At 33.1% G+C, this 13,566-nt stretch overlaps 1 protein-coding gene across 4 annotated transcripts; it reads left to right on the top strand.

Annotated features, from left to right (window-relative positions):
- Positions 1-3,473: 3,473 nt before the first annotated feature.
- LOC130614032 (putative oxidoreductase YteT) lies at positions 3,474-12,511 on the top strand. Of its 4 annotated transcripts, XM_057435424.1 has the most exons (7): positions 3,475-4,198; positions 4,285-4,368; positions 5,075-5,143; positions 7,636-7,799; positions 9,584-9,747; positions 11,085-11,340; positions 11,537-12,511. In XM_057435424.1, the coding sequence occupies exons 4-7, from the start codon at positions 7,643-7,645 to the stop codon at positions 12,355-12,357; spliced, it is 1,398 nt and encodes a 465-aa protein (XP_057291407.1). In that variant the 5' UTR covers positions 3,475-4,198; positions 4,285-4,368; positions 5,075-5,143; positions 7,636-7,642; the 3' UTR covers positions 12,358-12,511. The 4 variants fall into 4 exon arrangements, with proteins under 4 accessions (XP_057291406.1, XP_057291407.1, XP_057291408.1 ...); XM_057435423.1 differs by having other exon boundaries at positions 3,474-4,368; positions 5,075-6,918; XM_057435425.1 differs by having other exon boundaries at positions 3,480-5,143; positions 9,596-9,747.
- The last annotated feature ends 1,055 nt before the right edge of the window (positions 12,512-13,566 follow it).

Raw genomic sequence — 13,566 nt, 5'->3', positions numbered from 1 at the left:
GAATAAGAGAATAATGCAACAAATATATCCTTCTGCAAGTGTCGTGAAACACTAGAAATATAGCCGTCTGCAAAAAGTCGTGTGAAGTACAACAAATATAGTCATCTGTACAAACTTTCACAAAATATAAGAAATATAGCTATCCACCAAAGTCTCACAAAATAGGCATTTGCAAAATTTTCACAAAAGACAAGAAATTGTATCTTCATCCATTCATACACCTTTTACACAGGTGTATAGGTCATTGTTACTAAATTTTATTATAAGAAGCAATTTCATGGTTTTCATGCTTGATTTTTTTAAAACAGATGTAAATTTGGCTGGAATGAGACGCAAAGCTCAGGAGAAAGACAAATTTGAAGCTCCTCCCCCAAAAGAAGAAGTCGTGCCTGAAAACATGATGCATATAGGCAAACGATCCCCTAGAAGGCGTTCACGCTCTCCCATTCACAGCGGCTCAAATTATGGTCGATCTTTGTCACCAATGTCAAGATACGAAGAACTTTATAGGAAAGATGATCCATTTGGAAGGTATGCCAACACGCAATAAAAATGCATAAGAAAGTTCATACAAAGATTGTGTAAAATAACTAGCCAAAAAACATCTCAGTGAAAAAATTTGATAATTTAATTACCATATGTTTATACAGATATGGTGCCTATGATCCTCAGAGAGATTTTCCACCTGGTAGAGGATATGCACCACATCCTCACGATGATGGTTACCCACCTCCATATGGTGGCAGGGAATTTCCACCGAGAAGTAACCCATACGGTAGATCATACGATGATCATAGACCACCTCCATAACGCTTTAGGCCGTCAACAGACTGTGAAATCATCTCTTTATCTAAGGAGGAAAGGTAAAGGCATTTTTATTTAAGTAATATGCGTTTTAAGAAAATTTCAGAAATTTTTTTCAAAAGTTTATGAAAGGTCTGTTTCATATTATCTGATATAGCAGGCCTATCAATAAGGGGAGAGCGATCACTCAAGCAAAGGCTCGCCCAATTCTGAAAAAGGAGAAACTAGCTGAGCCATTAATTGCTCCCCCAATTCCACAAAAAGTTAGTCTGGCTGAGCAAAATCAATTCATCTCACATGGAAATCAATGTTATCTTTCTTATTATTTACAGTAAGAAAAACAAAAATATATAATAAAAGATAAAAAAAAATAGATAAAAAAGACTTGTGATATAATATGCATTTAAAAACTTATTCTATATTTATTCAGATTGCTCGCCCAGTCTAAATTGTAACCTTGGATGAGCAATTTATTGCTCGGGTGTTATTATATATTTCTTATTGATTAGCTCAATATAGTAGTAGATTATCCACCATTCTGAAATATTTGTCTTTCTGTTAAAGTGTACAGCAACTTTGTTTTTATGTGGGAACAGGGCTGGGACTATGCACAATAATGACATGCTGTATAAAACCAGCCTTCTAACTGTATAAGTTTAAATACTGTGCAGCATAAAGTATATAAAAATTCAGTAAATAAAAGATAGGCAGTAACCCTAAGCAGAAATTAGATAGGCAGTTGCAAAGGGTGTTACAACTATTTGTACCACAAATAAACCATAAACAACATAAATAAATAATAATTTAAACAATTTTTTACATATTCCATTCTAAAAGATGATAAGAAATTGGCTACTTAAAATTTGTGGAGAAAAGTTGCAGCATTAATTTTCAGTTGTTCTTATTGACAAATACAGAATGCAAATAACTAGCAAAAAATATATTTATTTTTCTTAATAGGAAAAATTTTCAGATCTTAGAAATTCCAAAATTCCAAATTCCATTCCACTTCACGGAAGTCTTAAAAACAACAAAACGAATAACTACATAATAGTGCTTAGGTTTTTCAATGTTCTGTAAACAAAAATATAAAAACTGGAATGCTTTTGACCTGTTTTAAATTTTGGACCAATACTCTTAGCTAATATGTTCCTGGGCAAAAATAAACATGTATTTGCATATTGGAAATTTGATCGTACCTGGGATGTTTATTTAAGCATGTGTTTTTGTGTGTGTGTTTGTACCATCATCTTGGAAGTTTGACCACAAATGTAGGTGGACGGTATGTTTGTTTTACTCCACTCCTTTTAGCCGTTATGCAGAGGAAGTTGAAGCTCGGCTGCGTAGTATTGGACTGGTTTGTAACATAGGTTATCCTCCCATTGATTTGCCAGTGGCAGAAGTAATTGATCGTATTACTCGTGCTGGAACACTTTATGTGATTGTTGTATCTGCGCAAAATGCGATTCATCGTTCATGTACACTGAACATACTTCATGGCGCTCGACAAGGTTTGGGTTTATTTTTATTTTAAGTTTTGTGAAAATTTTTTTTATCCGGTGGTGATTTTGAATATGTTTTTGTTTTACCTTCTTTTTTAACAGAACATCGAAATATGCCACTCGATGATGCAATATCTTTTGTGGCAAGAAATTTTGATACATATTTAAAAGTTTTGCGTGAACCTTTTCGAGGGCCACCTCCAGGTGCGTATGACCCTGTTTATGATAGGGCATACCCACCACCTCCCTCTCATAATCCACCTGTAGGTGGAGTACCACCGGCTAGAGAAAAAGCCATGTCAACCGATGAACTCAATGCTATGATTGAAAAGCTAAAAAGAGAAAAAGAGCAAAGAGAAGCAGGTAAAAAAAGTTCAGCTGTATTTAACTCAAGAATAGATTGAAATGGAAAATAATAAAAGCAGATGATCGTTTGTTTTTTAAAAACACAGCTTACAAATTCATAAAGTTGTACCTTTGACCTTTTTTGTTTTGTTTAGTTGTTGGTTTTTTTACTTGCCTTGTGTATTATATTTTACCTTGTTAACAAAAATATTTCAGGTTTGAGAAAGAATGATGAGAATGGTGCACTAGCACAAGGTGGACAGTCGGAGCAGCTGTCAAATAACACTTCTGCTTCTGATATGAATTACCCTCCATATTCTCAAGGAAATTCATCGAGAGGTGAACATGATGGTACACGAGCGTCACAATATTACAATCAGCAACAGCATTCGTACAGATAGACAAGTTAGATGAAACTGTTATATTTGTTTGCAGAAATTATGACATGCAAAATCACAAACAAGAAGGGGTAAAAAGGATCAGAAAGAGAAAATAGAAGTCTTGTTTTACTTGTACCGAATTTTTGGAGTTTATGGAGAACTTTTCTTGTTTACTGAGTAAAAAAAGCATATTTGAGAACTGATTTGTTTTTATTTTTTTGTAAATAGTATTTTTGGTATGCTCAGTTGAATATAATTATATGTATACGACTTTACAAAAAGTGATATAATTTAATAAATTTCTGGCTCCAGGTCATCCTGCTTTTAGAACTAAATTTCATAATACTCAGGTGCTTTTGAGCACTTTTTGATTTTATGCAGTTTTTTCAAAAATAGATTTGTAACTTCAGTAAATTCAAATCGTAAAAAACTATGAGTAAATAAAAATTAAATACAATCTTCTCGTCAACTAATGGACATCTTCAGCGCAATTAGCTACTATTGTCTGCTAATTAGAGGTGTCTATTATTTAGGCAATGTCATTTTTCTCATGTCAAATCAACAGAAAATGGATTTCTAAATCACTTAGCACACAAACTTGGTAACCCATGGTGAATTCAGCTGAATTTACAAAGAGAAATTGCTCAAATGTGCCTAATAATACTGATACTGGTGTAACAAGACACATGGGAATGTTTACATTAAAGCAGTCTGTGCAGAAACTTTGCCTGTTAATGGCAGAAGTTTACTTTTTTGGAGTGTAATTAATTAGAGAGATATGTTCTTAATAAAAATAATAAATAAAAAAGTTCTGTTGAGTTATTTCAACTAAAAATAAAGACAAAGTGAAATATTTTGCGACTTTGTAGTTCAATCAATAAAAGAGGAACAAGTCAAAAATTTGCTCCGGCCTATCTTGGGGGTGAAGAAGAGAAGAAGAGTATTGAAATCAATGCGATCAGTTAAAAACATGCTCATGATATTCTTTTGAAGTCTCCTGTGTATCAGTTTGTTCTAAAGAGCTCTGAATGTCATTGGTCAAAAAAAACACCTACCGCCATGTATTTATTAAATCCATATTTAAGAAAATTAAGAATCAGTGAAAGTGACCAACACACTAACAAGCAAGAGTTTTACATGTGCTGACGTCAGCATTTTTTTTTGATGGTTAGTATGACAACTTTTGTGTTACCCCGTTTCAACAGTCAAGTGGATTTGTTTTTATCGAAATTTTGTTTTCTTTTTTTTACAAGCTACAAGAAAGAACTTTTACCGAAGTTTTCTTTTTGATGATCGTGCAATCTGACTTTTCTGGTGCTATCATTTTGAATTGTATGGTATGTTTTTAACCTTTTAACCTAGCCGAAAGTTTTTATTGCCCTTTTTTTGGCAATTTTTTTCTGTTTTCTCAGACAGTAGCTATGCGGTTTTTCAATTTTTTTTTTGCTGCGCAATAACAGTAATGTTCCTGCTAACTCGTTTCTAGTTCAATCAGGTTTTTTTGGATTTATACTAGTTATGGACACCGTTGACCAGAAACCAAAAAAGCAATTTTTATATGTATTCATTTATCCTATGTAAATACGTCACAGGTTTGGATGTGCAAATTTTTAATGTGGTTTTAAAAACAGTTTCATGTTGACGTAGTAATAATATTAGGCACGGAAATTGCAACAATTGAAAACTGTTACAAAGCCCAAATGCTACAAATATGTAATATGTTTTTAATATTGTTTTGCTGTTGAAATCACAACGGCTATAAGTTGTTGTCTGTGTGAATTAAAAAATGAGATTTGACTTTTTGGTATAAAATAGGGATTTTGGAATATCATTTAAGTTTTATTTTGTAAAGTAAAAATAGAAATGTGTCTGCATTGTTGTATGTTGACTGTTGTTTACAAAGTTAAAATTTTTAAGGGTTCTATCTTATTAACGGGTTGTGGAACTCCTAAAATGAGTAAAAAAGATTTGTTATAGAATCTCATGTTGTTCATTTAAAAAATGTTAGGTTTGGTTTTCATGTTGTGCTATCCTTACTTTTAGTTGTCTGAAGAAGTTGCAGCGGTGGTTATACCTGGTGTTGGTTAACTGAAGTAGATGGCAGTGAAAAAGGTAAAATTAATTTTTAAGTGTGGAAACTTAAGATATTTGAGACTTTAGAGTTGTTTTAAAGACATGTCACTAGTAAGTCAAGGGTTGGTATTTCTGCAGGGCAAAATTATTCCTTTCAGGCAAAAAAGCTGCAAATTTCGTGTAATTAATTTTACTATCCCACCCAGTTTACAGAATAAATTTTCACGATAAGGAAGAAGTAAAAGGTTTCACATTTTTTAACATCGCTTTTAAACACGTCAGAAACATTGCAAATGGGTCCTGATTATATGACTTTACACAAGTTATTTCAAGTTAAGAAAATTAATATTTTTGTGGCGAGTAAGCTAATTTAATTTTGCTGTATTTAATTTATTGATTACTGATACAGCCTAGTACAACCTGTAAAATTTGCTTTTTGCAAAGAATAAGAGAATAATGCAACAAATATATCCTTCTGCAAGTGTCGTGAAACACTAGAAATATAGCCGTCTGCAAAAAGTCGTGTGAAGTACAACAAATATAGTCATCTGTACAAACTTTCACAAAATATAAGAAATATAGCTATCCACCAAAGTCTCACAAAATAGGCATCTGCAAAATTTTCACAAAAGACAAGAAATGTGAAATATAGCCATATTTGGAAGTTTTTTTCATTTTAAGTCAACAATCTCTTGTAGTTTAGCAAAAGAAAGGGGTAAACAAAACTTTATTTATTGTGAACTGACTTTTTTTTCCCAGTTAAGAATTTTCTCTAATATATGTCAGATAGGGAAATGATTACGGTATCAACATGTAGCTGAAAGCATATTTGGTTAATTGCCATAGGCACCAGTTACTATGCAAATTATAACTTTTGGGTTACTTGCGCTTTCCATAGAAAGTTGTGTCAAACTGGTTATCATCATCTCTTCTCATTTCTGAAAGGTCATGTCCGTGATTTGAGAGGTCAAAAAAATTTTCTGCGAATTGATCAAAATAGGGCAAGGCATTTTTTGCCAGGATAACTTGAAATCAAAATCTTTTGCCGAAAATGAGCTCAATCATATTTTACAAGAATAAACTGTTTAACTTGTTGATTAGCCACTTTTTTTCGCGTCTCCATGCAAATATGTTTTCGAAATTTCTCATTACTTTCTCTTATTGATCCACTTCAACAATCCTGGTGTTTATTTGTATAGCAGACTCCTTTATCCTCCATTCTCTGCTGTACACTATATCACGACTCCATAACAGTAAGATAAGAATATAAAGGTTTATTAATGATACAGTAATACTACTAATTCCAAATGTTATTTTCTCTTAACTAATGATGTAGTTTTTCAATGGAGTGCGATTATTAGCGAAATTCTCTGCACCCCATATGTTTAATCTAGGAGGGTAGTAAAAAGGTTGGGATCAAATTCTCATAATATTAAGAATTAACACAATGTTATGAAATTTAAGTCACGATGTATGTCCCAATACCTTATCATGTTCTCATGCAATATGAACTAATAAGAACCAGGTCTTTGGATTATTATATTTAAAAGATAAACAAGTTTAAATGCGTGATATTCGGACATGGATGTTTAGAACAACAATAAATGGTTTACTTTTGTCAACATGTGGATTCTTAAATAAATGAAAAGTTTGATATATTGAACGTAGCTGCAGTGTTGTTGGCGAATAAGTGTGCAAATTATTTGAAGTAATTTAGTGGTACTGTTAATATGTGTGTTTGGATTCTCAGCGGAGGCTGCATATTTTTTGTCCTTTAAATTACCAACTTGTGATATTTTGAACAGATTAAAAAAGTGAGTTAATAAATTGACAAGGAACTTGCTGGAAAACAATTAATAAATTTTAAAAAAAAGTTTTGTTGAAAGACTAAGCAAGGTTAAAGATGTATTGGTTATTTGATTAAATGTCATGTGACGACGCGCAAAATATTTATGTGTGTGACGACGCGAAAAGGTTTTCTCTGTGTTTTTCTTCTCACCATAAACATCAATTTAATGAGTAAAAAAAATACAGGAGCCCAACTGTTTCAGTGCGATTGTTTGATTTGCGACAGTTAACTAGGACATTCATGGTTAAGCAAGGCGTTTTAATTTGAGTGAACAAGGCAATTTTTAGGGGACAAGAAGTTTTTCTCGCATAAAAAAATTCAACTTATTCAGTACCCAGCTTAGCGGCCTCCCACTGTATTGCTTTAATACCCAATCAATTTTTGTAAAATCAGGTAATCAGGGTAAGAAACAAGATATCTTGGGAAACGAAAAAGCGTTTATGTCGTTTTTTGTGTTTTCACTTCGGTATATATTTTGCGCATGCGCATATTTTGTTTTTAATACCATGCCATACGAGAGCTGACAGTACAAGAAACTATTTTCAACGACAACACGTAAAAGATTTATTATTTTATCCAAGGTTACTATTTCAGCGTACCTTGTATATCAGCCTTGTCTCATTTATGTATTTATTGATTGATTTACTAATGACTGATTGATTTATGGTAACCCTTTTCATAGAAGTAGAATGAAGAGATCCAAATTGGATGATGAGGATACGACTGATTTCTGCAAAAATCACGCCTATGTTGGACGTTGGCAACAAGAAGTGAAAAGTATTCATGGTGTTCACGATGAAGTTGATACACAATACAAACAAGTTCATTTATTAGTCATTGGTGCAGGTAACGTTGTTTTTTTATACTCTCTCATTTGATCTAAACATTCAAAATTTATAGTAAATTGCACACTGCACTTATAGAATACTCAATTAATTTTCAATGCAAAATGCAACATTTTTATTTTTTATGGAAATTTTAATATTTCATTTATTTAACTTTTGCATAGAAGTTATTTGTTTATTTTTTGCGTGTTCCAAGCACTTTTCCATGGGACAACAAATTTTCTTTTCGTGTTTGTTTCATGGTGAAGTATCGCCCAAAGCGCTATTGATTTTTTTTTTTTTTTTTTTTTTACAAGAGTACTTCGAGAGAAGCTCTTGAAAGAAAGAAAGATGTTTTTTTAAAACTACCGTCATTCTCTAATTTAATGCGACCAAAAAAATAATTATTTTTAGGGGTCGCACTAATAATACACCTTTCCCGAATTTAAATTATCGATTACATCATCGCCATGAAAACGAGGCACTTCTTAGTAAACTTTGTAAACATTAAAAATACAGCTGGTGAGTGTGATACTTTTATGCGTTCTGAATGATCTTTTATTGTGTATTTTTCTAAAGGATTGCAGGTGTTTCATAACGAAACTACTTATAATGTATTTCAAAAATATACTTGTCATTAAAAAAAGAATATGTATTTGTAATAGCGATTAGCAGTCAGAAAAGTGAGCAAGAAATTGATCATAATTTTGTTTACCACTATTTTGTCGATGCATTTCAATTTCTTTTATCGTAAACGGTGGCATTCCCTCCCTGTTTTTCCCCACGCTTTTTCTTGAGTTTCATTGGAGACTAAATCTTTTTTCCCCCAATGTTATTAAGCAAAATATCTCTCAAAGCATTGTCTTCCTCCATGTTTACATGAATGCGAATAATGTTTACTAAGATTTGCCTCGTTTTCATGCACGCAATATTTTACAAAATACAAATTCGGGAAAGGTGTATTAGAGGAAATAAATTATTCTTTTTTTAAAATTTTATTTCGCGCTAAAAATTAATGGAAATCCGACCTTCATCGCACTAAATTAGAGGGAAAGAAATAACATTTTTTTTTATAATACTTTTTTTTCATTCTTTTCTTTTTTTCTATGCGTTTGTTTTTGTTCTCCATACAAAGAACGCAAACAAACAACGCATGGAAGACGAAGAAGATGTACACCCCTTTTTAAAACTTATAAAAATATCTTTTCCAATCTGATTGCCTCGCGCTATAATTAGAGGAAAATCTGACTTTCGTCAACTAAATTACACAAAAATCCGACTTTCGTCGCACTAAATTAGAGAAAAATCCGACTTTCGTCGCACTAAATTAGAGGAAATCCGACTTTCGTCGCAATAAATTAGAGGAAAATCCGACTTTCGTCGCAAAAAATTAGTTAAAAGAATATCGGGCTAAAAAAATAAAGAAATAAATTAATTAAAATTCAAAAAAAGGCTATTCGCATTAATTGAGGACGCGTAAATAAGAGAAATGGCGGTAGGTAATACAAAATTTAACTACAGTTACTACAAATAGCAGAGTTTTTTGATAGACATAGTAGATGAGAAACAAGAGAAACGTTGTATAGAAACTTCTCAATATTTTTCAGTAAACAAAAAAAAAAAAGATTTTATCTTATAAATGGGTTTTAAAAAAAATTAAATCTTTATCAATCTATTCTTTCGATTGCTTTCCATGTAAGAGGGGCTTATAAAATATGGGCGTTTAAAATATGGGGCGCGTATTGCACTTTAGGGCGTTTATGTTATTAATTTCTTCGATTGGATGGTACATTGTTCGATTGATAGTCTCTTACATAGGTATGCGGGGAAATATGTATTCTCAGTACGCCAAGGACTTCCCTTCCCGCTTGAAGGTTGTTGGTGTCGCCGAACCTAAAGATGTTCGAAGGTTTTCGTTCCAGAAGCGATTTTCAATAGAAGACCAAAATGTGTTTACTACTTGGAAAGAGGTGAGTATTATGGTAGTGGAAGTAACGGTTAAGATTTGTATTCTGCTGAGCTCGCTTAATTACACTTAAAAGGGCTACGGAACGCCTGTTGGTTTTCGACTTTAGTGACTTGCACGAAAGTCAACCTGATTGCTATTTTTCCGGCATGTATGTAATTTACAGACTCAAACATATAGATATATCTAGAATTTTTATCTTCTCCAGCCTTGGTCATGTTTTCATCCAGAATGAGTCTTGCTGAAATATTTCTTTGTGAAAAACTTTTCGAAAAAAAATATTGAACCTGCGAGCAAAGTGCGCTGGTCTGTTCATTGCGCAAAACGCGTTTGCCGAGTAGAGTAGAGTAGAAATTTTTTGCGAGAAAAGAACCCACAACATTTAAGGCATAAACTTTTGTGAGAGACCATCTTTTTCGCAAATCCTTAGGTGCATGAAAATTAAATTAAGTTTTTTAAAAGATCCAACTGCAAATAAACAAATCAACCATCTTTCTGTGAACGAACATGGCGCAGGGATAGAGAAGAAGGGTGATACAACAATTAGGAAATTGATCACAAACAAACAAGAAATAGTCGGAAAAAAGTCGAAAATTTTTTATTTCTCGATAAAAACACTTTTTTCTGATTTGGAATGTTCTGAAAGATAATCCTTAGCTAGAAGAATCAAAAAATGACATATTTGAATAAAACACACATTATAAAATGGAATGTATGGTAGCAGAAATAATTTGTTAAATGGAAAGTGATGTGAGCATTGTTAACTAAATTATCGATACTTGCTATCGTAACAAGATTAATTATCGCAAAAAAAATTACGAATGAATATTGCTTGGATTTTTTGCGGAGATAAATTGTCGCAAATCATTTGCAAAATGATACCGTGCTTAGGAGAATTGCAGATCTAGCGAAAATATACATGTCGCAAATCGTATACAATATGATAGGATGCTTAGGAGAATTGCAGATCAGGCAAAAATATGTCGCAAATATAACTGTGAAAATTGTCGTAAATTTTAACGGAGATTTATTTTCGCTAATGGTACCTATTGTAATGTTCCTGTAGAGACTTTTCGTAAAAGCAGTGAAAAATCGCGAAATTTAATTTAGCAAATAATTAATCTTTGAACACACACTGATTAACGGAACATGATGGCAATTTCTTTGACTTTCAATGCTAAATTGGGAGCGTGGCGTTCCAAATTTGGTAATCCCGACATAAAATCAACAAATAGAGCATGATTCCCAAAGCTGCACTTGTCGTCTCTTGGGTGACGTGTTTTATATTTCCTAATATTTTTTCCTGGTATTTTCAATATGTATCGCATCTATTGTATTTAGGCTGCCTCAAGAGAAAAATTTGCCGACGCTGTTGTTATAGCAACGTTGGACGATATGCATCATGGTCCATGCTTAGTTTTTGCTGAGTTAGGTTACCATATTTTGTGTGAAAAACCAATGGCTCCCACGGAGGAGGAGTGCAAAGAGATGGTGGGAGCAGCGAAAAGAAACGGCGTCATGTTATGTTTGGGTCACGTGTTGCGGTACACAAACGAGTATATGACTGTGAAAAAGTTGATAACAGATGGAGCTATAGGTAAGTAAAAATATGAATAATAAGAACGAATACAATGTTATATATACCCTAGCCTCCCTAATTTTTTGGTTCTTTGTTTTATTTTTTTGATCCGATCAAAAAAAATTAGGGATTTTAGCCTTACAAACGAGTTCATTTGTATACCTTAAAGTTACTTTGCATTTGTTCACATGTAGTTTTCTTTTTTTGTATTTAGGAAAGGTGGTTGGTATTCACCACCTGGAACCCGTCGGTTGGTGGCATTTTGCCCATTCTTTTGTTCGTGGAAATTGGAAGCAAGAACTGCAAGAGAGCGGATCGTTAATGGCAAAATCTTGTCACGATTTTGACTTGATCAAATACTTTTTGGGTGATATTAAATGTCGCAAGATACAATCGTTTGGCGCTTTGACGCATTTTAACTCCGATAATAAGCCGTCAGACGCTAGTAGTCGGTGTTTAGATTGTAAAATCGAACGTTCATGCCCTTACTCGGCTGTACGACGTTATATTGACTGTGTAAAAGAGCATGGTCCTGATCGATTTTGTTATACAGTGTGCGAGGATCCCACGGTGGAGAACCTAACGAATGCTTTACGAAATGGTCCGTACGGCAAATGCGTGTACGACTCTGATAATGACGTTTGTGATTACCAAACAGTAAACATGGAGTTCGATGGAGGTAGGTATGCAACATTTACAATGTCGGCGTTCACGAAGGAAGTATGTGTACGCAAAATCCAAATAATGGGAACTCACGGAGAAATTGAATGCGATGCAAAAGGTTTTAGATTGTTTGATTTCAGAAGTGAACAAACGTCGGAATACGTATCGACATCGCCAAAAGAGCCAACCAGAATGACGGGACATGGTTTCGCTGATTACCATCTTATGAAAGCTTTTGTAAAAGCTGTCGCTTTAGACAATCCTTTAGTCATAGAGTCGGGTGCTGAAGATAGTTTAAGGGGCCACCGTCTTGTCTTTGCCGCGGAAAAATCACGTAGAAGCGGAGGTACCATGTTGGAAGTTAACATTTAATCGACTTAAGACTTTGTATACGGTATTTTTTAAGAATTTAAGTTCTGATGAAAATTTGTATACTATATATAAGTTATATATAAGTTTCATATGAAATGTTTTGTATAATTAAACTAAATAAACTGGTTGTTGTTTTATATCTTTAAAGTAAAAATGACATTATCAAATTGAATTGTCTTTAAGATAATATAAATATGAATTTTTTTTTAGGTAGATTTCTCAAACAGTTCAACATATCTTAGCAACAATGCTTTGTCACATTTTTCAAAAAAAATGTGGCAAGGACTTTGAAGAGTCATTTTACCGAAAAAGAAATTTTGCGGGAAAAAATCATTTGCTATTAAGTTTTTCACAGAAATATAAAATTGCATAAAAATATAAAATAGCGATAAAATCCACTTTTTTCTGCACACAAGGTGCGGTCTTCTCTAAGTGGTTTACTGTGGTAAGATAGTGTTGAGGTAAAATTACAACACTGTGTGTGTAGTCACTTTCGCGCATTTGACGTACCATCAATTCACATTCTGGGATTCCATATGTACGGTTGGTTCCAGGTTCTTTTAATCAGTATGCCAGATTGGTGGCCTGAAAGTGCAAAATTTAATTTTTGAGTTATAATCATGTTGCTGAAATGAAATGAAATGAAAAACTAGTTATCGTGCGTTACAATATAAAGAATGGAATGTAAAAGCTAAAACAACATTCCGCCATGTCATACCTTAGCTTCCTTTGTCAAGCGATTGTATACATAAGAACAAGAGCTTCCAGATTGTAGCGCATCTTTTGCTTTTTCCATCAAAGATAGGTTTTGGCGAAAATATGTAGGAGCATGAGGCTTTTTGGCATTCCCATGTTGTTCAAGAACAAACTTTTCCTCGTTGATTTTGCAGTCACCATTTCATCTGTATATTAGAAGATGATAATCTTCTATTTTCTCTTGTTCGACTTTGCAAATAGTTACTATTATATTTGAAAATCCATTGTTTATCTTACTGACTCTATATTGTCTTTGCAGTTCATAAACTTCGTCAACTTTCACAAATTCTTTCTTATACCTAGCACCAATTACATTTTTATTATCCTGTGTTTCAGTAGTTCTATGGTTTACGTAATATGCATCATTGCAGATTTTTACTTGTGCGACTGAAATTTCGTTACCAGTAACCTTGACATGATACAACTGTTTTGGAGATCCTCTTTTAATATAAG

This window comes from Hydractinia symbiolongicarpus, chromosome 11, assembly GCF_029227915.1.
Source record: "Hydractinia symbiolongicarpus strain clone_291-10 chromosome 11, HSymV2.1, whole genome shotgun sequence".
NCBI classification, from domain to species: Eukaryota; Metazoa; Cnidaria; class Hydrozoa; order Anthoathecata; family Hydractiniidae; genus Hydractinia; species Hydractinia symbiolongicarpus.
The sequence above is the reverse complement of the archived record's forward strand: the minus strand, read 5'-3'. Positions and strand labels throughout refer to the sequence as shown.